At 45.4% G+C, this 25,130-nt stretch overlaps 1 protein-coding gene across 2 annotated transcripts in view; it reads left to right on the top strand.

Annotated features, from left to right (window-relative positions):
- THRAP3 (thyroid hormone receptor associated protein 3) overlaps window positions 1-25,130 on the top strand; it is a 269,684-nt gene that overhangs the window by 36,290 nt on the left and 208,264 nt on the right. For both annotated transcript variants that reach the window (XM_086956473.1, XM_086956472.1), the window contains exon 3: window positions 21,813-21,985. In XM_086956473.1, coding sequence (XP_086812599.1) covers window positions 21,858-21,985 — 128 coding nt within the window. In that variant the 5' untranslated portion in view covers window positions 21,813-21,857. The remainder of the gene's footprint in view (window positions 1-21,812; window positions 21,986-25,130) is intronic.

Below are 25,130 nucleotides of genomic sequence, written 5' to 3'. Positions count from 1 at the left end.
GGGCTGGGAAGTTAATGCCAGATTAAAGGGGAGGAGATGGAAAGCGTGGCTGACGACGGAGGGGGCAAGCAGCGATGAGGGAGGGGGGAGTAAGTGGACGGAACAGGCGCCTTCGGAAAACAGCAAATGTGACTAGATGAGTGCAAGATTTACAGGGCTGCTTTACAGAAACAGCGCTATGAGCATCAACACTACAAAGAAACAAGGGAACCTTCCCAAAACACGGGCTGATAAACAAAAAAAATAGTGGCCTCATTTCCAAAGAGGACTGCTAGCGTTTGTCGATTGGATGAATGCCAATTGCCTCTGCCTGAACGCAAATAAAAATGAGCCCTTCAACTGGGAAAAGACACCCGCGCTTTGGGTGTCAATTGGTGGCTTATTTTCCTCTGGCCTCCCAAGTCCTTAATAAAAAATGTAGGAGTTGTCATGGATAGTAATTTGGCCTTTTGAGGCCCAAGCTAATTTGGTAGCAGGCATTTGTTTGGGGTTTTTGAGAAGTCTCAACGCCATTCTTGGCCTCTTTGACTCTAGCACTTGACAAACTATCATTAACGCAGTAATTCTGTCTTGGCTAGACCACCTGTACCATCTTGTACCTAGGCACCAATAAGTCAGTTGTCAGACACCAGCTTGACCAAAATGCAAGAGCTAGACTGTTTTTAGGTCACGCCTAGCGTTTGGCACACGCGGAGCTCTCGGCGAGATTTGCTGCAGATGAGGACTTTGAGAAAAGGGCTTTAAGCCCCGCCCCTTATTCCCATTGGCCTTCCATTGGAAATAAGGTTTCTAAGGTGCCTCCTTTTCGCTTTTTTGGCTGGCTCACCCGGACTGGCTCGCCTGCTTCACTGCTGTTGTGAAGACTTTTCTTATCTGCTTGTTTATTTAACAAGCAGATAAATAAAGTCTTCACGACAGCTGTGAAGCACGTGAGCCAGTGCTCCGGGCTTCCTGCAACCACCCTGCCTTCATGCCTGGAGCATGCACAAGTCGGCTCTGTGATTAGTTGGCGGCAGGCAGGCACAGAGCTCTGAGGCGCTCTACTTTTATTATTCACTGAGCTCTTGTTCGACCGAGTTCTTGGCAAGTGCCAGTACCCGGCTCCGCGCACTATCTGCTCCCGCCCTGTGGTCAGTCCAGGCCTGGAGAGAAATGTATTTATTTTATTTGCGGGTTTATAAAGAGCTTGAATAAACTCGCATAGGAGTACCTCCGCGCTAAAAGACAACAGAAACGCAGGCAGGGACAATGATAACAATACAGCACCAGAACAGCAAGTTAGCTTATCTTTAAGTGTCTCATAGCGTGACTAATTGGACCTAAACAGGAAAGTTTTCAGTTGCTTTCTAAAAGCAAAGTGGTTGGAACACTGTCTTAGTTGGAGAGGAAGGCTGTTCCATAAGGTAGGACCCACAACTGACATGGCCTTGCCACCCAGTCTGGTCCTACTGATCTTGGGTACCCTTAGCAGCAGCTGCTCGCTAGATCTAAGTGTACGTGTGGGAATATAAGGAACAAATTTGTTAGCCAAATAGGCAGGTCCTAAATCATGTAATCCTTTATGTACAATGCAGCAAGCCTTAAATTTCACTCTTTGGCGGATGGATAACCAATGAAGTTTATCCAGCAGGGGTTTAGAGGCAGATCTGGGGGGGGGGCGTTGAGGACTAGCCTGGCTGCTGTGTTTTGAACCACCTGTAGTCGGTCCAGCACCTCTTTGTTTGCAGACACCAGAAGACCGTTACAGTAATCAAGACGGCTGATCACTAGAGCCTGGCCCAGAGTTCTTCTAATGGAGTCCGGAAGGAGCGGGAATATCCTACGGAGGAGTCCTATCACATGGAAACAGGACCCCACCGTAGCATTTCCATGTTGTTTCATAGTCCGCTCCGGCTCTAGACGTACTCCAAGGTTCTTGATTTACTTGTTTTGGTTCTGGAACTGGTCCCAGTTCTAATGGCCACCAATCAGGGGACCATTGTATCTTGGCCGAGTATCGTCAGCATAGGACACTGGACAGAATCCAAAAACTCTAGTTATAAATCTGGTCGCCGTCGCAGTGCGCAGAGACACGCTGCGCTTCGTGGTGGCTGAGCTCAGTCTGCTTCATTCTCGCCACACGAGGGTTTCGTTGCTCGATGGCCAAGTCTGGTTTCAAGTGCCAGTTATTCTGCTTTAGCCTAGTTTTAATCGAAGTACATGTTCCCGCTCTCTGTGAAAGTTGCACCCCTCAGCTCCTGCGTGGGAATGCCTTCGGACACCGCTGCAGGGAGCAGCACGGCAGATAATGGCGAGGAATGGATCTATCCTGTGCTCCCTATCAACACTCGAAGGCAGCCTGCTTGCACATACCAGGCCCACACAAGGCATTCCTAGATCACAACACTGTCTCACCGGTTTAATGAGGTGTGAAGGACACCTCTGCTTTCACCCAGCTCATGTCTACTGAGGCCCCGGAGCCCGCTACGTGGGATGGGAGCTGTCACCTTTTGAAGAAAACATCTAACCGCGTGGCCCCTGCTTTTAGCTATCTATCTGTGTAAAGAAATACTGGGCGGCATCGGCTCTGTATTTGCAGTAGCGACCATCCTCACTTTAAATGAAAAACCAGAGCTGCTAATGGACGAAGGCGTCCGACGTGGACTTTGTTTAGTTTCGACTGTAAGCAACCCGGAACCGATCAATACATTTACGAATCGTGTCTATAAGCCCAGAGCCTTGCTTAACTGACGGCAAAAACATGGGAATATCCATCCGGTTTCTAGGTCAGGTGTATGATATCCGAGGTGCTCCCACTCCAGGTGACACTGTCAAGCATCACATCCCTGTCTGAGACGGTGCTGGACATGATCATCTGAGTCAACCGGGATAGATTCATCTTCTGTACAGCCCACAGAAGCCCAGATTGTTTATACGTAAGGTCATAGTAACCTGCCTCCTATATTTATCTGGTAAATAACTTTGTGAGCTCTGAAATGCGAATGCCTCTATTCCCTTATGAGTACCACTCTAATCTGCGTTCCCCTTTTGATTTATGAACTTTATGCAGTGTTTAATACGAGCTCATGTAACCACACAGAGTTTGAGTTAGGAGAGGAAATGCTTTTTCTCACTGGAGGATAATGAATAGTTGGGGATACAACAGCTACAAATGACATGCAAGACTGGTACCAGCCCGAGTCAATCATTAACGGTACCAGTCTGCCAGGTTAAAGAAAGGTGGCGGCAAAATGCTGTCGCGCAAATAGCTCATATACCAAGCATTTGCAATGCAATAGGTGTCGCAGTTACCCAAGTTTAAGCTAATGGCATTGTAAATGACAATGCCTTTTTATTTGTCTTATATATACACACACACCCCCTCCCACACCACACACATTTTCTAAACCCATTCTGAAGTCCATTACAGGATCCGACCATTTGTAATATCAGGGTGATCATGTAATGTGTAATATCTGTTTCTGCAGCCTTCACCGTTTTCAGGAATCAGTGATCTATTTTTCTCAATTTTCTGTATGTATATGGACTTGTTTTAATTAGTGCAGATCACTTGATCGCGGAGTTAATTCACAAACGTCCATAAATCCTGCTGCAACCCTGCTTCCCCAGTGGGGCTTCTGGGAGACACCTGTTCCCGTCGGACATGTTGGAACTGCCAACTCTTCATATTAAAGTAGCAAATCTAATTGTGGACAAGCTATGTGAGCAAGTTAACAAGATTACAGCATCGTTCTCAGCTGAAAGATCCCAGGAGGAATGTTTTTCCCCTTTGGATTTTCATCTAATTGCTTGGCGCTTAAGAAATATAAAAATAAACTTGCTTGCTTCTCAAACATGTCATTAAAATTAATGTACTTCAGCAGCTGCTCCGGTCACCAGGTGTTCAAGAAGTCTTCTCCATGTCTATTATGAACTTGCTCCTTGATAGTGTTAGCACAAAAGAATTAGCTATAATGTAAACCAAGCAAGTTTGCTTGTGACAACAACATACTCGTATCTGCTCGAATTTCTATATTGGCTCCCATTCTGTTGGGACTAACCTGCCCTTGTAACCTATGAGTTGGGTTTTCTCTTCGAGGAAAAAATAGGCTGTGTATCAAACTGAAAAGATGTGTCATCTACATATTCTGGATAATGTGTACTACTCAATAAAGGTAGCATTATGGAATACTGAGCTCTGGTGGGGTATGATGTTTGCCTTTTGGTGTCACTCTCGGGCAGCTATGAAGCAGCTTAATGTCTATTTCGTTACATGTTTAGTTAGATGGTACACTCCATATAAAGGTTACAGTTGAATAAAGTAATTTATTTTCTGATTAACCATCCCTTGAACGATGATTCCCGTAGCATATGGATGATTTTACTTTAGCTAGAGCTCCTGGCATAAATATAGAATAATACCTCGTGGAGTGTTCTTTTGACTTGGGTGTGCTAATTCACTGGATCCGAAGAGGTCTAGACTGTGACCATGTTTTAAATTTCTCCCTTCCGGCTACTTTCATTTGGTGTTGGTTTTAGGTTTGTGTATTGATTTCATTATAAAAACCATTGGTAAACCTTACTAACTAAATAGCAGTTAGCACTGTTCAAGGTTATACTCTCCGGCATTGTGCAAAGTAATGCACTGCAGCTTGGTGGGAAAGTGACATGTCTGATAAATAGGGTTTTTGCATTCTTAACCCTCCAAATTGCCATGGAACCAATATTTGTGAACTTTAACCTCTAATTTGCAGTGGAAATGTTGCCTTTTAGATTGGTTCATCAATGTTTTCAGGCTTAACCTGTTTCCAATTTTTTTGACTGCTAAGGCTATTTTATTCCACAGCGCATGAGCTGTTTTATATTGCACTCAGAATAGTAGGCACGTTATCGGATGTATAATTATTTGATTCCTATTTTGTAGTTCTATGATGAGTACTTACAGTTTGGATGGTTGAGGCCAGGTTATCGTTGACAACTCGTTTTATGACTGGTTAAACTCGTGGTTACTCTCGTGTAATAAAGCGTTTAAATTCAGACCTCCGATTTTGCGTTAACCCAGACACTACCATACACGAGTTTCTCTGTGCTCCTCTGCCATTCGAGCGGTTTCCATTACTATTGTTTCTGTTTTTAACTTAACTGATACCAGTTTGTGAGGATTTCAAGCTTACTCCTACCCCTTTTGTAACAGCTGCCGTCTTGTCACGAAGCCAACAGGGGTCTGCCAACTGATCATATCAGCAAGGGTTTTTTGTGGCTTTTATAATTGACAAACTCCAAGCTATTTTAGTGCTTTCTGCTCATTGAATCTTAACAGCTGTTCATATTCTCCTTTAATCGTCACATTGACCTTGTAATCTTCCGCTCGAGGTTGCTTCAATCATGTATGTATTTTTAGGATAGGCTACTGCAATTAATGTATACACTCAACTTCTCTGCATGCAAGTGCATGTTGAGTCTGCAAATTGATTTTAAAATAAAATTGGAATGTGACCTGCATGTTCCAACCAGCACAGAAATAAATAAATTAATGTTTTGCCCCCCATCGTTTTTAGTTACTTTTTCAACAGCTTGGATTTGCTGTGATATAAATGGAAAGAATCTTCTGAATCGGAGACTGATAAAAGTGGGTATTTATCCAGTGGCCTGTAGCTAAAGAATTCCTTTCATGTTCCAGATTCACCATGGTTCGATTGCCCTCACGATAGAGAGAATAAGCAACATTCTTACATGTTATACAATCTCTGTTTTGGAGAATGTATGTAAAGTACTGCATGAATAGTATCCTCATGATAGGAAGTTTTATATAGCGAGAGCTAATTCTGGGATGGTTCTACAATATAGTTCACCCCTTTCTGGTTAATTTACACCTACCTCAGTCACTGATTTTGCTGCGCAGTGATAAGAATTTGACTTCATACTGTAACTGGTTTAGTGTGAGCACTTTCAGCCTAGTCTAATCATATGACACAAGTGCCTTGCTCTCCTGCATTATGTAGAGTTCTCAATACATGCACTGTGTGCGAGAAAAGAATTAGTGAGTATTGTGCTATCTGGATTGGAAGTGATCTATGAGGTTTCTGGGAACATGTTTTTTACGTACACGTTTTCCAACCTACTCACTGTATCTGTACATTACCCATCCAGTTACCCCCAATTGTGAATTGCGACATTTGATTAGACTTTTGAGTAAGGTGGTCCTTTAGCCTTAATCCATAATCTTCGTTTTTTGTAAACCTGCTGTTTCTCCGACTTTGTAAGTGAATGGTTATATAGGCATTTCCTCTAACTTTTCCACCAGACCAGTCTGGCTTTTAAATCTTTCTCACCAAGCCTGGTTTTTTTTTTCACAACCTAAAATGCAGTGTTCATTTCTATCCGTTTTTGCAGAGGCTATAAAAGACCTGTTGTAAAGGTGGAACTCGAAAATCACAGCCAGAAAAGCGCCACTAGATTAGAGAGAGTTAGATTGACTGCCAGTAATGGGACATTGGTCTGCTAGTGGTAAGGTCTTCATGCTCACTGATCATGCTTGATACTTACTGCTTCCATATTATGTATATTTAATGCAATGCAGGCTTCAATAGCAAACTAATTTAATCAGGAGTGTTGTAAGCAAAGGTCCTGTTTCCATGCAAGATGAGTTTGGGAATCACAACAGCTTCTTTTGGGAGCTGCTCTGAGCACTGGAGGTTTAGCTAGGATCATATCGTGCATTGTGATTCTGTCTGGAGCAGAAACTCACTTGAGCCTAACCTTTTTTGTGCCGACTTAACTTTCCTTGGCTCTCTGCACTTAAATATCCTAGACTATGGAAAAGCCATCATCTCTCCCTCAATGTAGGCTGTTAAAAGTTCAACGCCTTATATTTTACCAAGGCCTGCTCATTGCAAAAAACTCCCTCCAACTTAGCTCAAGAATTGAAATGTGAAGTGAAAACCTTTACATCGCTGTATTAATCTCAATCGTTGATGTATTTTGATCCCAAACACACAAGTCTTGGGTGTGATCCTGAACACTTTTTTCCAATAAAAGGAACCCTTCCAAAAATATTGCAAACCTGGCAATCAAATTTGATTTTCCCTAGGATGTAATCTGCTGCTTGACTTTGACCCATTCCCTGGTGCCCCTGGATATTGTGGTCACTGTTGAGATCCATTGGGAAGCACAGAACTGGTAGACCTGGCTCCTTGTCGTTCTTTGTCAATGTAGGAGGTTGTGGCATACTTTTTATTCTCTGGCATTCCGATGTTAAATTTCCATTTGAAAGGGTGGTAGGGCCTGTACATTAGTTTTACATTACCTCATTTTATACACCCCCCCCCCCCCCTTCAATTTGAATTTTTAACATATTTCAGTTCTTCGGACAGTGCGACGGGCTGCTTACTTTCTGCTCCTTTCATCTGCTGCATATAGCATGCTAGGCAACCACAGCTTCTGATCCCTTTTGGCGCCTTTTAATGCCTCAGCAGATATGGCCCGGTTTTAGGCACCCAAAACCTTCTAGGAAGTGCAGGCTTGGGCCAGTTTAACTAATGTGTTGGGTGTACTGTAGCCTATATGCATCCCACAACCTACTTTTGGAATGGTGAGTATTTGGTAATGCGCCCTTGAAAGACTTCAGAATTATTTAGCAGTACCTTCCAGAGCCCCTTTTTCCCCCGTGGATGAGCACACTAGAAATCCATATTATATATTTTAAACGGCTTTATTATTAATGAATGCCCTGATCTAGTGTAGATTGAGTAGATGCCACCAAAATGAACATAATGGTTGTGACTGCAAATGCAATTATTTTAAAAATCGCATAATTTCAGATGGTTTTACAAGGTATTCATTAAATTGTAGCATTCAGAAATAAAACCAGCCTATACCAAAATCCCTCCGTTTCTAGGTAAAGTTTTCTTCAGCATCAAATCATCCATACCAGGTTCCCAAATGGCATCTGAGACGCATTCCTTTGGGAATGAATACATTGGTGTGTAAAAAAAAAAAAATATATATATATTTATCAGTTCATGTGCTTTAAAAAGATCTTAGCCTGGCACTGTTGTGGTTTTCTGAGCTGCTTTAGTCTGCGGCCTTCACTTAGGCTATTTGTAGCATACAGCTCCCCCAAGCTCCCATAAAAGCTGTCTCTCCGACAATGGCTGACCTGTAGGAAGCTGACTGTTTATGGTATAACACTAGGTAAAAAAAAGTGATTATACCGTGCACAAGTCCAGAGTCCCTCCCCCCCCCCCCCCCCCCCCTGAATTTACAGAATTCAATACAAATCCCCAGGGCTCTATTTGTGGTTTTGTGGACAAGCAGCCTTAAGCCTAACACAGGAGTGTAAGACATTTGTTGTGCATACAATGACCAGTCAATGACGCACGACTCAAAATCGATCCACACCAATTTTATAAAATAAGCTTTGTTTTGTTTTAAGATCAAGATCTTCGCAAAAGTGTGTACGTTTTTCAGGAAATATAATTGTCTTTCAAAAGTTGACAGTGAATTTTCAAACAGTTCAATGTTAACCTATGCAGGAAAAAAACAATGCGGTTTCCAGAGTAAGAACCCAATTTACAGTTCCAGTCTTCTGGGTTTAAGTTTAGCAGGGGCAAGGTTCAGGTAAGCACAAAGCCTGCACCACCAGAAGCACAGGGGCGGCCGGGTGCAGAGGTCAAATTAGTAGATGGGCCTAATGCATTTCCAAGGAGACTGGGGCACTTGAAGCCATTCCGCTTGTAGGTAAGTAAATGGGTTGCAGGGGCCAAATCTTCGGGGCTTAAAGCAAGCACGAGGGGAGGGGCCACAAGCTAGCACCAAAAATACACAGTCAGTCAATTATACTTTTATTTGATTTCGTTAAAAAATCATAAAAGATTGTAAAAACACGTTGTACACAATAATTAAAAGTGAATATTTGAAAGTTGCAAAGAATAAAAAAACACTGTTGTCATTACTCAATCCTCATTAACAATTGAAATAAGAAATATTAAATTTATAATTGTGCGGTTTACAAATGCTAGGATATTTCATTGAGGATAGAGCAAAAAATAGTACATGAATAGGTGAGGTCAGACAAGTCAGTATTGTAAGAGCCACTCAAGTTGATTCTTGTGTTTTTGTCTAGTTCTTTGGCTGCCATTTCCCAAAACGTAATAGCTTTGCAGGACAGTTGCACTGACAAGCCTCCCAGGCATTCTATGACAGCTGCTCTGCATGTCCTTAATAGTTTTTTCCTGAAAATCTCACAAAGGACAATTTTCAGGGTTTCTAAAAGCGAGGGGCAGATGCATAGAAGGTGTAGTAATGTCTCATCTCCTTGTCCACACAATCTGCATTCTTTCGTCGGCCATGTACATTTCCATTTCGGGGTCCGGTCCTTCGTGGGGAAGTGCCCCAACCATAGCATCGTAAGAGAGTGCTTTTTATGATGTGCAAAGTTTTCTAACAAGTATTGTTGTGGTTTCAGCGTCTGATAAGATTGAATCACTACCCATGCATGTTTATTTTTGCAAATGCAGTTTTGTCCATTAACGGAGGCATTCGTTTGGTTGCTATGTTCACCAGTTTTTTTTAACACGGAATAGGAGGTGATTGTGTGCCAGGCCTCTTCGAGGTGTAGTTCTGCAAGTGATTATTTTAGTACGCTTGGAGATTGAATACCACACGAATTGCAACACGAGTAGGATTATTTATATAATATGTCTGTGTTCATTAAAATACATGGGGATGACCACACAAAATTAAACATCGAATTGTGGAGCATCGTAGTGCATTTGGATGCAAAAAGTTGAATACACGCATGACCAGACACTACATTGAAAAGGCACACTCAGAAAACGATTTGCCATGGGTCATCATTGACAAACCTAAATATGTCAATATGGGACCCCTAGAAAGAGTTCTTTCGACTGGAACAACAATGGGTTTTTTAGTACCCAGAGCCACATTTCTGGATTAAACGAGGACATGCCATGGGGTTCTCTTTGATAATGGTACCTTTTCTATTGGGAATTATTCCTAATGATGAGCTGGCATTTAATAGCGTGGTTACATCATACGAGCTCTAGTTACTTTGTCCCTGACCCTCACATAGAGGAACCGATTGTAGCTAAGGGTCCGTAACAGTCCCTTTAAAATTTGATTGATATCCTATTCTTTGGGTTGGGTGACTGATAGTATAAAGTTCATTTGCAATTACAACTATCTCCATAGTGTATTCACGTTTTTTAAAATGTTTTGGTAATTAGCTCTTCTGGTTACCTGTTGATGATAATACAACAGCAATAACCGTAGCGAACATTTCGCAATGGGAAGACTACTATTCCCATGAAAAATGGGGACCGGAAGACCCTGTGACCATTTCTGGGGTACCATAGGGTCACTTTGCACACATTATGTTTAGGAAATTGTCGTCATAAGAGGTTTTAAAACGGGTGTTATGAATTCACGATTATGAGTATCTATTAGTTCAGATACCTTTTTGAAAAATAAAATATTTGTCATTGTAGCGAACATCAGTTTGGGGAGACTACAACTCCCATCAACACTGGGACCGGAAGGTCCTCTAACAATATCCGGGTCACCAAGGGCTTGCACTGCACGTTATGGCATTTTAAGGGTGGGAGACTGAACAGTTCTTCCTCTTCTGCCTTTGACACAGGAGACCGGCAAGAACTCTAGAGGTAAGGAGTGGGGATTAGTAAATATTATAGTCCAATACGCACTATGGCCTTGTACAAAATGTAACAAAAACAAATGGAGTATCCTCAGATGTGTGAAATAGCTGAGAGAAGTTCCTGAACATGATACGGAAGTCGGACGTAATACCATTACACGGAGGAAAGATATGTTATTCTTACTTAGGACACACTTGTTTTTAAACAAGTAGTCGTGTATTTTGGAGTATCATTGACCGGGACTACACCACTATAGTGAGATTACGAAAGAGAGGTGGTGAGGCTAGTCCATATAGGAACACTGTAGTGAATTTTGGGTTCAAGTGGAAGTGAAATGTAGATGTTGGCAAACTATTAGACTTGGAAGAATAGTCTGAAAATCTCTATGGATTACAAATTTGTATTTTAACTATGCACCGTTACATTTTGTAAATCTGATTGTAGAGACCTAGTATTCAAGGACCTCTTGAAGGAGGAGGTACACGCAGGGTACCAATTTGGTGAGACCATTAATAATGAATTTTTGTAGCACACAAAGTTGAGCATGTGTGTTGGGACGTGGTGTTGACACTGGTGTTTCTATGTGAGATACACAATTGTGGGAAATGGTCATATAGTTATGTTTACACACAGATTAAACATTTTTGTGATTGTTCTTTCAGCAGACGGTGGACCAGACTGGTTGATATCACTGATTGATGCAATTAATTGAATAATGGCCTTTTTTATAAATTTGTTTTCTCACCGTTTGAGCATAGTGATGATAGAACAGGTCCTGAAAAGTGCCACAAACCTGATGGTCAATAGGCAGAAACATGTTGACCATATCTTAAAAGGGTGAACTCCATAACCCGTCTCTCTTCGCCTTTTTAGTTTTAACCACTGGGGACCTTATTAAATGTAGCTTTGGACACCAGGAATTAGTTTTAATTCACTTTTCATTATTATTTTGCACTCTGCCCCTCGCTTCCCATTGCATTGGGGGACTCAAAACACCTCACACTCCTCCTGATGGAGAGCTGTAGCCTGCACTGTGTACCTTGCGGACATAGTGTTCAAGAGGGAACCCAATGATGAAGCATGTCACCTTTGGGCGAGTGAGGGTTCTCGTCTTTACAAGAATATTTGTCCATTCCCTAAATAAACCTCTGCACACACATTTTCAGTATTAAGTTAGATCATCCAGTTTTCTTTTTGTGAGTTTGGTTATAGTGGAGCAAGTCTGTATGGGATTACTCCATAGTTAACCCTCAAAGTGTAAGTAGTACCAAAAATACACCAACAGGGGCGGCAGGGTGCAAATATGTTGGGTGCCCTGTGCTTTTCAATGGAAGAACTCTGTTGGACAAACGGCTGCAGGCTTCGAAGCGGAGGCTGCTTGGATCAACAGCAGAAGTAAGTGGAAATGCTGTGGGTCGTAGGGAACACAGTTGGTCAAGCTCTCCAAGTCCCAGGGGCTTCTGGTGCAGGGGTGTCCTTTGACGTCAGGATTTTCTTACGAGGGCCGGTCATGGTAGGAGGTGAGCCTCCTGGATTCAGACTGCAGGTGTCGTCGTAGCGTCATGGAGGGGTCAGCCAACGCTAGACATGAGGTCATGATCGCAAGGGAACCTGTTCTGGATCAGTGGGCCTCATGGTCACGGGACATAGCTGTTAGGTGCAGATTGGACAGAACTCATGGTTCCAGGGGCACCAGAGTCCTTTGTGTAGATTTCTTGGGGACCAGTCCGTAGTCTTCGGGAGTTCTGATCTTTATCAAAGGTCCAGTAGACTTCCTTGGGTTCTGGAGGTCGCTGGCTGCAGGACATGAGTTATCTTTAAAGCTGGAGACAGGCAGCTAAGGCTGGGACCAAGTCAGTAGGTGTTTTCCGGCTTTGCTGCACAGCGTCGTCTTCGTCCTTCTTAGGTCGGCAGGAACTAACTTCATGTTCTGAGGGACTGCCCCCCACTCCCAAATGCTAGATTTAGGGGCGTTACAGGGGAATAGCAGGTAGGGGCCGATCAGCCCCTTACCTGGGGTGACTACACTAACTATTATGCTGCCCTACTGTGGGTGGGGGCATGGTTCTAGCCTGATTAGAGTAGTCCCCCCCCCCCCCCCCCCCCCCCCCCCAAGTCTTCAAGCTCGTGGGAACTGAAAGGTGTACTTCACCTCGCCTCCTTCAACTTAAGGGTGGAGTTGGCAGAGGTAGGCACACTAGATTCTTCCTAGATTTTCCTGCCCAAAGTAGGGGTGTAAACCGGGGGCTGCTAACAGCAGAGGCTGGGGGTCGCATTACGAAGGTGACACTTTGAAGCTTCCCTCTGGAGCAATGTGCCCATCCTGGGGAAGGAGGTGTGACACCTCCGCCCGGGATGTGCTTTGTTTCTTGTCCCAGAGAGGACCGAGGCTCTTGACCCAGGGTTCCAGACACATGTCTGGTGGTGGCAGGCTGCCTAAAGCCAGTCTGTGGCCACACCAAGGCTGGTAGGTTTTATGGGGGCACCTCTGAGAGTAAATGGTTTAATAAAAACACCACTGGCAGTGTGGGTTTGTTGAGAGTTGTTTGGTACAAAACACTCTTGAGTTCAGGGAAGCCATCATGGGGCTGGGGAACTCTAGTTGTCGAGTTTCCAGCCCATGTACTCTTATCTGCCCTGGCCCTTACAATATCTAAGAATAGACTTAAACATCGTAGGGGCATATCTGCTCTTTCAGATATGCCCATACATGTGGTGTAATAACCCTGCATTAGGGCTTAAAGACATGCTAGAGGGGTTACTTCTACTTTAGGCAGTGCTAGTTGGCATGGCATACAGCCATGCCTACTTTCAGTTTTGTCTGCACCAGGGCATGCATGCTGCAGTGGCAGTCTGCATGACCTAGGGCAGAGGTCTTCAAACTTTTTGATGCCGAGACCCCCTTGTAAAACCTTTTAGGGGTAAGGACCCCCTTCTGACAAAAGTTTCTAGAAACTGGTACTCCTCATCATCCTCTTTTGACAACCATAAATGCGCCTGTTAGACCTCATCACATCCATCCATTATTCATCCACCCACACTTTCACACATCCATCCATCCTTTCATCCTTCCATCCATCCTTCATCCATCCACCCTTTCATCTTTCCATCCATACATCCATCCTTTACCCATCCACCCTTCCATCCATCCACCCATCATTCATCCACCCACCTTTACGCACATCCATCCATCATTTATCCATGCAACCTTTTATCCATCCATCCATCCACCCTTTCATCCTCCAATCCATACATCCATCCATACATCCATCCACCCTTTCATCCATCCATCCATCCACCCTTTCATCCATCCATCCATCCACCCATCATTCAACCCCCCACCTTTTCACACACCCATGTATGCATCATTCATCCATGCAACCTTTTATCCATCCATCCATCCATCCACCCACCCTTTCATCCTTCCATCCATCCACCCTTTCATCCATCCATCCATCATCCCTCCACCCTTTCATCCTTACATCCATACATCTATCCTTCATCCATCTATCCTTCACCCATCCACCCTTTCATCCTTACATCCGTACATCCATCCTTCATCCGTCAACCCTTACATCCATACATCTATCCTTCATCCATCTATACTTCACCCATCCAGCCTTTCATCCTTCCATCCATACATCCATCCTTCATCCATCCACCCTTTCATCCATCCATTCACCCATCATTCATCTACCCATCTTTTCACACATCCATCCATCATTTATCCATGCAACCTTTTATCCATCCATACATCCTTCACCAATCTACCCTTTCATCCTCCATCCATCCACCCTTTCATCCATCCATCCACCCTTTCATCCATCCATCCACCCTTTCATCCATCCATCCATTCATCATTCATCCACCCACCCTCTCACACATCCATCCATCCTTCATCCTTACATCCATCCATCCACTCATCATTCATCCACCCACCTTTTCTGTGCCTCTCTCATGGGGGGGTCGGGGGGGGGGGGGTTCAGTATCTCTCTGTCTTCTTCCTTCTGGGGGACGTGTCACGGGACCCACAGCTCCAGGCGCACAATAGCCATTGACCTCAAAGGGCTACACTACAGCCTGCTCCCCCAGCCCCCCTCCGCCCCCCCCCCCCCACTTCCCCTCTTCCCCCAGCTCGAAACGGCTTCAGGGACACACACACACAGCCACACCCGAGTACTTGACAGGTCTTTAAAAGACCTTTTACTTGTTAATGAGGCTTTGATGTTTTTCACACCTCGGTGTGAATTAGGCCTCCACCGTGAGCACCCTCGATCAGCCCAAGCCAGGAACTGCACTCTGACAGAATCTGCGACCCCCTTGCAAGGACTCCCTGACCCCCCTGGGGGTCGCGCCCCACAGATTGAAGACCTCTGACCTAGGGGATGGGTCCCTAGGGGACCCTCTTCAGTCTGTGCCCTTGCTACCCAGGTACCATTTACTAGGGGCAATTGTGGAGCAGTTTGTGTGAAAGGAACACTGGTGCTGGGGACCTTATTAGCAGGGACCCAGCTCACTTTGTCAAAGTTGCACCAGATACCAGGCAAAATGTGTGTGTGGGGGTGGGGGGCAGTGGTGGTACTGCAACAGAACCCCATTTTCTCAAAAGTACTTTTTTTTTATGTTCAAGTCTTTTTATTACATACCCGTCATCGGGAGTTTGCTTAATAGTGACCTGTACACAGCGGTAAGCCTACAACCCTGCTAGGGCCTGCCGCGTCAAACAAAATGCATGGGAACAGAGTAGGGACGCACATCTATGCAAACTTCATACACAGCGTTATGCCTACGACCCGAAAGGGCTGGCCACGTAATACATCGCTTAGTGCACACTGAACAGCCACTGCCAATGATCGCTTGGCCCCAAAGGCCAGGTATAACCAAGGAACTAGAACCAGTGTAACCATAGGACCAGACGGGTCCAAACCGTAATGCAGTGCCTGAGGGAGAGGCATCAGTGTAAGATAGACAGAGGAAAAGAGTGAAAGAGAAGGTTGAGAAAATAGAAGCGGGAGGGCCTAGGGGGATAGGAGCGTCACACCAGATCCCGGTAGATAGCAGCTCCTGTCATATTTTGCGTCACACTCTCTGGAGCTGCTATGGCAGTAACCTGTTCGTTACGGAGGTGGCCATCGCATCCTCTACCAGACGCAGTGCCCGTAATTTAGGGGGCATGTGTTGCGCATGTTCCACTTTGCATAAATATTTTACCAGAGGCTGCCACACCGTGTTAAAGCGCGTGTCGCAAGCCTGCCGTCTAGCTGTAAGGAGCTCCATTGTTATGACATGCCAGAGTCGTACGATCCACGCCGCAATAGGTGGTGCTTCCGTCTTTTTCCAGTAAAGGGCAATGAGCTGTCTGGCTGCCCCCAGCATTTGGAGCACTAGCATCCAGTCGCTTCGGGTTAGCGCTAGCAGGCCTGTTGATTTGACCCCCAGTAAGATTGTGCTAGTGGCATCAGGCAGAGGAAACCCCAGGACCCCCCTGATAGGGCTCAAGATCTCCTTCCAGAAGAGTGTTAACGAGGGGCATGTCCACCAAATGTGTATGAAATCCCCAGCCGCAGACCGGCACCTCCAGCACTCAGGAGAGGATGCCGGGAACATTTTGTGGAGTCGCTGCGGCGTATAGTACCACTGGGTCGTCATTTTATATGCGTTCTCCTGTTGCGGTACGCTACGATAAACTTTAGGTATGTCGCGCCACAGTCGAAGCCATTGTGCTGATGTGATGTCAGTGCCCGAAATAGATTGCCAACTGTGCTGATACTTATGTGAAGGCGGCGTCTGGGGGTGCTGCAGAATGTTGTAAATTTTCGAGATCAGACCCTTTGAATCAGTGAAGTAACGAGCTAGCTTCTCGAACAAGGTGAAAGCGCGAGTAGCCGCTTGATACGTCTCATCCGCCATTGTCCAGTGTCTCAGTTGGTCATACTGCATCTCAGCATCAAGTGGTAGTCGGAAGTCCTCCCTACAGTGCGCAAAGGTTTTAAGGGTGCCCCCATCGAAGAGGTCTGTAAGCACCCTGCAGTTGCCCTGGGACCATCTACGGAAGGCTCTGGTGCGGAGAGCTGGTGGGAACCACGGGTTCCCTTCAATTGGAGTGTCCGGCGAGGAAAAAGTGGTGAGGCCCCGACGTACTGCTATCCTATCCCAAATTTCTAACACCGTTCTCGTGGGTACCGCCATGTAGGCGCTCGGGGAGCGCCCCGCCTTGTGGTTCCATGCCAAATCCAGATGGTATGGCCAGTCACGACTCTGTCCATGTGCAGCCACCCCTTCTCACTTTTTGTAGTACCCCATTCTACTATGAAGCGAAGATGGGCAGCCCAGTAGTACTCCACCAGATTAGGAAACGCCAATCCCCCCCCCCCCCCTCCCCCGGTCTCGAGGTGCCAGAAGGAGTGCCTTTGTGAAGCGGGGTCTCTTTCCCCCCCAGATGAAGTTGGTTAGATCCCTCTGCAGGCTTCTTATACTATGCAACGGAATAGGAGTGGGGAGGCACTGAAACAGGGATAGTATTTTGGGTAGGATGGACATCTTTATTGCATTGATTCTACCCAGCCAAGACGGTACAAGTAGCTTCCATCTTCGCAAATCCTCCAGAACCCCTCGGCGACAGTCCCTCCAGTTGGCATGTGTTCAGCCATCTAGCGATGGAGTCAACTGCAAGCCGAGATATCGGATGTGTTGGGTCGTCCAGCTGTAGGGGGCTATATGTTCCAGGTGTGGAATTTCTGTCTTTGGGATGGTAAGGTGGAGCGCCCAGGACTTGCCATGATTGATTTTTTCAGGCCAGAGACATGCTCAAAGAGACCAAGCGTAGAGTGTACTGCCGGTAGAGACTCTCGGGGCTTAGTAAGTGTCAGGATGAGATCATCCGCAAAGAGTGCTACTTAATTATCAAGGCCGCCTATCTGGATACCATAGATGTCGGGGCCTGGCGAATCATGTCCGCCAGTGGTTCTATTGCCAGGGCAAATAATAGGGGGGAAAGCGGACATCCCTGCCTGGTTCCCCTCCCTATAGAAAACGGCTCCGTGAGCTGCCCGTTCACTCTAATCCTGGCCCGTGGCGCAATGTAAGGCGCCATAATCCTGGTGACCATCTTCGGACCGAGCCCTATCTTATGGAGGACTGCCTGGAGGAAGGACCAATCCACCCGGTCGAACGCCTTTTCGGCGTCTAAGGAGAGGAGACATGCCGGGATTTGCCAGTGATGGGCCTTGCCCACAAGATGTGCTACTCTCCGTACGTTGTCGCCCCCCTGTCGACCGCCGATAAAACCCAACTGATCGGGGTCGATCAGGCCCGGCATATGGGGGTCTAATTGTTTCGCCAGTATCTTGATGTATATTTTAAAGTCGGTGTTCAATAAGGCTATCGGGCGGTACGACTAGCACAGAGCGGGGTCCTTCCCCTGCTTCAATATTAAAGCAATTTCGCCCATCCCCATGTCCGGGGACGGCCCCTGCTTGTCAGTGAAAGAGTTAAACAACCCAAGAAGGTAGGGCCCTAGCTGTGCCCGGAATATGCGATAGAAGGACAATGGGAGGCCATTGGGCCCCGGTGTTTTTCCTAGGTGGAGCTCCTGGACCACTGAGGTTATTTCCTCCTGCGTGATAGAGTCCTCCAGGAGTTGCGCGAAATGGGGGTGCAACGTCGTGCCACCATACTTCTCCAGTACGTCCTCTCGAGCTCGGGGGGGGGGGGTGGTTTCTCCTCCGTATAGAGTGTTGTGTAATACTTCCTGAAAGCCTGGCACTTATCCTTGGCCGCAACCCTGGTTCCTTTTGGCAGTTGTACGTTTGTTATATGTGCCTTAGCAGCTTTAGCCCTCAACCTCCTCGCCAGCATTCTCCCTACCTTGTCTCCTCCCTCGAAATACTACTGTTTTAAGGCCACCAGGTAAGTTTCAGCCCCATTGGCGCGCAGCATCCTGATTTGACCCCTTAGATTAGCTAGATGCCTCCTCGACCGCTGGGTGGAGTCGCCCTGGTCCTGTGCCTCTGCCTTCTTTAGATCCCGTCAGTTTGTCCTCCAATGCTCGCGCCTCTCGCGACCTCGCTATCGAAAGGGACGTAATGTGCCCCCGTATTGTTGCCTTGAAGGCATCCCAGACACCGGAAAGGGCGTCTCGGGTAAGTCGTTACGCTCGAAGTAGGAAACAATGGCCCCCCGAATGTCCTCGACATCCGCAGCATCCCGAAGGATACTTGGCGGCAGATACCACTTACGTTCCCGGGGAGGGCAGGCTGCTGGATCCTGTATGAGCAATTCCAGGTGAGCGTGGTCAGAAATTGAGATATCAGACATTTCTACCCCTAAGACATCATGGGAGAGTTATGTGGGACATAAACAGATAATGGATGCGAGAGTAGGAGCGGTGAGCGTGTGAATAATGAGTATTCCCTCTTGTCTGGGGAGAAATAACGCCATGTGTCAAATAACCCCAGGTGCGCAAATTGCTTGCGGAACTCGGAGTACATTGCCCCAGCACCACTGAATGAGCCCTCGCTCCGATCTAGCTTCGGGCTCCAGACCAGGTTCAGATCGCCCCCCACAATAAGCGAGGATCCGTCCTGCGGCACATGATCTCTCAGGAGGTCTCTGAGGTAGCGATCCTGCGCCTGGTTGGGGGCATAAATGTTACACAGTGTGAGGCGTCGACGCCCCACCTCCACACCTACTCTGAGAAAGCGCCCATCACCACTCCGAAAGGGTCTGTCTTCTCCCCGCCTGATGCCAGCGCTGCACAGTATCGCTACCCCTGCTGTCTTAGTGTCTGTAGCCGCCCAGAGTACTTTTTTTTTAATGAAAACGTCATACCCAAGGATTTTGGATTTAAAATGCAAGACTGGTCCTTCAAATTTGAATACACACTTACTAAAATAAGTACAGATTAGAATTCACACAGATAGATAATATTTGAACAGTTGGTGCACTCCATGTATTATCAATCCTAGTAAACTAGGAGATCTAACCAGGTTATCTTTTCCCTTTTTTTGGACTTGTCAATCAAAAGGGGTAAGGAAACTAATTCCGGAGGATTAGTCCTGCTGGATGCCCCTGCTTAAATAACCAATTAAAGTTATGAGGGGTTCTCATCGATATTGTTTTTGTGGCATTGTTCATCATTTGATCCCATCCATAGTGTACCATTATTTTACTGTTTCAAGATAAAAAGAATTTCTTCTTATTTAATCCGTCATGTTGGACCTTCAAAACGATACACAATTTACACCATTGCAAGACGCTTGCATCCTGACATGCACTAATTTGCTTAGAAGCAGGAATAAGTAAACCTACCACCTGTTGGTATTAATCTTGCATGAATTTCTTTAGTTTGTGTATATTTTATGTTCGAGTATGTGGGTGAATGCATGAATGAGTCATTAGGCTGGGAGCATGGGTGCAAGAACGAGTGGTAGTGTATGTATGGCGACTTACTGAGTGACTGAAGATGCACTTTCCAATACTTGTTTAAGGGAACAATTATTTATTATTCAGGTCCGCATGTTAATAACACATCTTTCTGCCTACAACCAGCGGCAGGCCGCGATAGCAAGTTGTGCAGAATGATACACAGCTCTGAGCCAACAACACGGAGGCATGTAGCGCGCAACGGACTCTGAACATTTAACCACATGCACGCTAGCGCAATTTTGCTCCTACGCTGAGATTTTCAAAACCGCATGTTACGTGACGAGCTGGGCTCGTCATCAGCGTATGAGCGGGCTACACCATGACGAGCCCAGCTCGTCATCAGCGTCGAAGGGGTTAAAAAGTGTCTAGGAAAACAGAGCAAAAGAGTCCAAAAAATAGAACCCATCTAACCACCCACCTCCTCCCACCCCCAACTCCTCCGTACCATTACACCCAGCACCTCACATCCAGCAGTTCTCTACTTGGTGAGGGTCAGGCCCCGTCTCATGCAAAGGTCTATGGGCCAGATGTATCAAAGGGGTTTGACCATTCTGTGTCTATGGGAAAAAGGGTTCATTGGCATCTCGGGGAGCAATCGCAATATATGCAGGTTTTTTGGGGAGGTCACTTACCGGAACTTTACCTATTAGACAATACTGGTTTTAAATGGATGGACTTGAATGATATGAAAGAATGATATGGAAGAATGTTTTCCCTTGGTATTTATAAGAACCTTCTAAAAGAGCGTGGACATAGAATTTGTATTTTCAGTTCTATAGTTTTGCCAATTTGAAGTCGTATCCATGTGACAGAAGCATTTAAATGCGTGACTAAATTAGATGTGCCTGCAGTACGGATGTAGGATTGGAGACCGTTGATGTAACGTCATTTGAAGGAAAAGGGGAGTTATCTGTGGGCCCTGCTCTATTGATGTGAATTGTGTAACTCCTGCTTCTCCGATTTCCTGGGCAGGCCCTGTTCTCACCCTGCGCGATTGTTAGTGCTTTTGGGGATGGGTGAATCTATTTTGCACCAGTTTGTATCTGCAGTTCTGGATCTAAGACAAGCCACACACCTCGAAACGTTTTTCTAATGGTTTAAAGTAAGCAGAATTGGGGGGGGGGGAGAATTAACTGACACGGGTAAGACTGGGCTAAAATTAAATGCCCCCGTGAGCGGTTTCAGAGGCCGACTATCGTGGCACACTTCCTATTCACTTTCAGACTTCCCCTTTAAGAGAAGGGTGGGAGGCGTAGAGGGGCTGCTGGTCGAGCAGCATTGACTCCAAAGAGAAACCGTATCGAGGTACTTTCACACGATCAGTTTGAGACCTAGAATACCACAGCGCTTGGCATATGCTTCGGGGCAGCAGGATCACCCCCGGAACCTACCTGCACCTGTGCTTGAATAGTTAACAGGAAGTTTTTCACTTAAACCGCGCAGGAATCACAGCCCCGCTGCCTGTTCGCTTGACGAAAGCTTTGTGAAGTCCTTCTGAAGCCACATCTCACATAACTAGTTCATCAACTCGTCTGAGGTTCTGGGTAAAATTCTACTGGGCCGAGTAGAATTTTTTATTTGTGCTACAGGAAACGATGTATGCGAATGGGTTTGTGCTGTTGAAGATTTTAAACGAACGAGAATTGTTTTTCATTTTGTACCTCACTGCTAACAAGTGCCTGTCCGACAGATACTGAAGGAAACTTGATTGTTTTTCTTTTCTTGCAACAGGTGTGATTGCTGACGCTGGATCTGGGCTAGTCTACATTTGTGAAAATGGCGAGATCCAAATCTGGTTCTCGTTCGTCACGTTCAAGGACGCCATCCCGATCTCGTTCCCGTTCCTTCTCCAAGTCCCGGTCACGCTCCCGTTCCTTGTCTCACCCGAGAAAGCGAAGGCACAGGTAATTCTTCCATTACTAGCCTCTCCGGAATTGCACTGCAGCATCAATGAGCGGCCGGATTACTGTATTAAAGTTGGACTCTATTATTTTTTTTAAATCCTCTTGCAGGTTACCCGTTTTTAATGTTTTATGTGCTGTATTAAGATGTTTTACTTGTGTAGCACGTCGAAACGTGCGTCACTCCAACGTACTGACATTAATCTACCTTTAGTAGGCTTTCTCTTTTATTCTGGAGCCGAGTTTGGAAAAAGTATATGCTTCCCCTTGGCCTCTAAGTTTGTACATTTTTCTAGTCGAAGACCCAACCTTGTATTGGTGTTATGTCTGAGGTTCATATGGTTGGTTAATGTCTGATACTGCTGTCTGCTTCTGAAAGGGTCTCACTATAGTCTCCTGCACGAGCCATATTAGGATCATACAGAACGAGGGTTAAAACAAATGGCTATGGTTAACTGCTGTTTTTCTCTAATAAAAGAAATCACATCATTTTGCATAATATATAAAACTCGTGTACTCTTTAGAGATTTGAAATGCAGAACTTTTGCCATATTGAAATTTACTGGGTTAAAATAGTTTCTGGCAACGTAGTGTTGCACGATAATTGGTGCAACAAGTTTAGCATGCTGCATGAAAGACTTTCACACATGGTTGGTGAAGTAGAGTATTTTGACTTGTAAATTCAGCAATTTCAAGTTTGTTTACTTGGACTACATACAGAAAGTGGACTTTTGGCGAGGGGAGGTTAAAGGGAGGCGGATGAAATTAGTATTGGACATGCTAGTTATTTTAGCTACTTTTCCTTATGCTGCCTCAGCAAGTGTCTGAGTTTGTTTGCTCAGTTATGCCGAGAAAAAGGTTTTCTTTTCGTGATCAAGCTTATTTCCGACCAAGACTTTCTTTTTGTGGGGAAATTGTAATAGGCTTTCGGTTCCATCACAGTATACCTTTCAAAAAGTTATCTTGTGAAGAATCCTTTTCGTCATTATCTAAGCTGCTTTTTGTTGCAAGATAAAAAAAAAATGATTTGGACAGCTATCCAAGCCTGCTTTTGATTAACTATTTGAAGTCACTATTCTCCACAGTACTCTGGTAAATGTGAATTACTTTTCTGTTTGGGTTGCTTTGCACTTGCGAGTGTTAGTTATGAAACGTCGGTCAATAACGTATGGTTAAGTCCAGGTCAGTCTGCTACACAGTCTTTTTACGCAGTTTCTTGGAGTCAAGCTGGATCGATCTGCACAGTTTTGCTGCTGAAGGGTGTGTGCTACGTTCTCTACTGTAGTTGGTAGCAGTTAATATCTGAAGTTTCGATAGGAGACGCAGGAGGGCACTTTTTGTCATATGCAAACTCCTTTGCCACTCTTCCCCATGTCCCATCTGTTTATATATGGCTAGTAATTGGCATCAATTCTGTACACCTTATTTACGGTTCCTGAAAATGTGTAGCTCCTGACTATCCTGTGATTAGTTGCACAGCCCAATCTTGATTCACCAGCGGTTTCCGTGACACAGGGCTGACACTTAATGTAAAGGCTTGTTTGGTGTTCAATTTAAAAACTAATTTAAAAGTGTGTTGTCCATCACATACACTACAAGTGAGGGCACATCATCTTGGGCTTACTCCTAGTATCGAATTAGCGTGTCTGCCTGTACTCCATTGGAAGTAATTGGCATTACACTTACATGTGTTGCAAAATGTCGCTGGCTCCAAGGTAATGAGTTTGAGTTCTGAAACTGTATAGAAACTAAATGTCATCTCTGCTCCATCATAGTATTGGAGCACAACATCCCCTTACAAGTTAACGTGTACATTGGGATAGAATGCCACCCCTTAGTTGGTTGTTTTGTAAACAAGCTAAATGTTACCACTCACTGCTGCATGAGAAGAAATGAGAATAGAAAACTAAAACAATGGTTGGGAAATGTTGGGTGTTGAGGGATGTGAAAAAGTGCCCCTTTAAAATGGAGGTAGTGTGTTAATAGAGACTGTTTTTTTCATAATTCAGTTTGTGGTTTGCATCGTGCCTTAGTTCAGAAGTGCATAATTTCCCTGCTATGCCGTCTTTTTGTTTCTCGCGCTTCGTAGAAGAAAGATGCATGCCGCATTTTTAGAAACCACCCGTAGTAGATTGTGACAATTCCAAAAGATCTTTTTAAAAGATTTGACTAAACAAATGTTAAAATCCAGGTTGTGTGCGTTATTGTTTGACATCTTATTTGTCCCGATACCGACCATGTTGAAGCCACCCTAAGAGTTCATTTAAACTGCTTCATCTCTAAACATTCTGCTTTCAAATTCAGCCTGTTGGCAGAAAAGTATTCGCTTAAATTAATTGTTGGCACTGATGACTTAAGGCAGCTGGGCTGGTATTACTGAAGTGCATTTGCCTCCTGCGTCTTACACACGCTGCTGCCCTTACTAGTCTCAATTCCCTGATGCTTGCCAGCTGTCCCGGGCAGTCTTGAGGTCGGGACAGCCCAGAGCTCTGGTTGACTAACCGCGTGTGGAGTACTTCAACCCAGCTTTGCCATGGACTCCACCCACGCTGGTGAGCACGACATTACTTATTTATACGCCTCACAACCGGCTGGAGTACCCTGTCGCTTCCTCTGGCCAGGAATGAAGGCAGCTACAACTTGTTGTTCAGCCGGACTGTGCACCGCGGTTCCTAGCAGAAATTGAATATTTTCTTGGAGACAAAGCAGACGTCCTTATCCTGCTCCTTCGGGAACCCTCTGTTGTGTATGCAGCTTGCGTGGCCTTCCCAGTTCGCGTATTTGTTGCTCTGTATAGCGCTTTTCACTGTATGCTGCTGAATGCCGAATCGTAGGGAAGAAGTAGTGGTTGTCCTGGTTTTCGGGTACAGTTTACTTTTTGATGAAATGCAATGAGGACTTCAGCAGAGAGCTTTTACTTCAGGAAATGTTTCAGATAGCCTTCCTACAGTTCACATTGGACAGCGTTAATGTATGCCGAACACACGTTTGCAGCTATTTTAATTAACAAACGCTCGTTTCTATTTGGTAAACTTGAGCACGATAACTGATCCGGAAACACCCACTGGTACCTTTCTAGCGGTACAAGCTTTTACTAGTACAGAGGCTGGCGGTGTAGTTAATCACGGCTCCTCCTCCATAGCCACTC

Source organism: Lissotriton vulgaris, chromosome 2_1 (assembly GCF_964263255.1).
Source record: "Lissotriton vulgaris chromosome 2_1, aLisVul1.2, whole genome shotgun sequence".
NCBI lineage: Eukaryota > Metazoa > Chordata > Amphibia > Caudata > Salamandridae > Lissotriton > Lissotriton vulgaris.
Note: the sequence above shows the minus strand (reverse complement) of the source record. Positions and strands in the feature narration are given on the sequence as shown.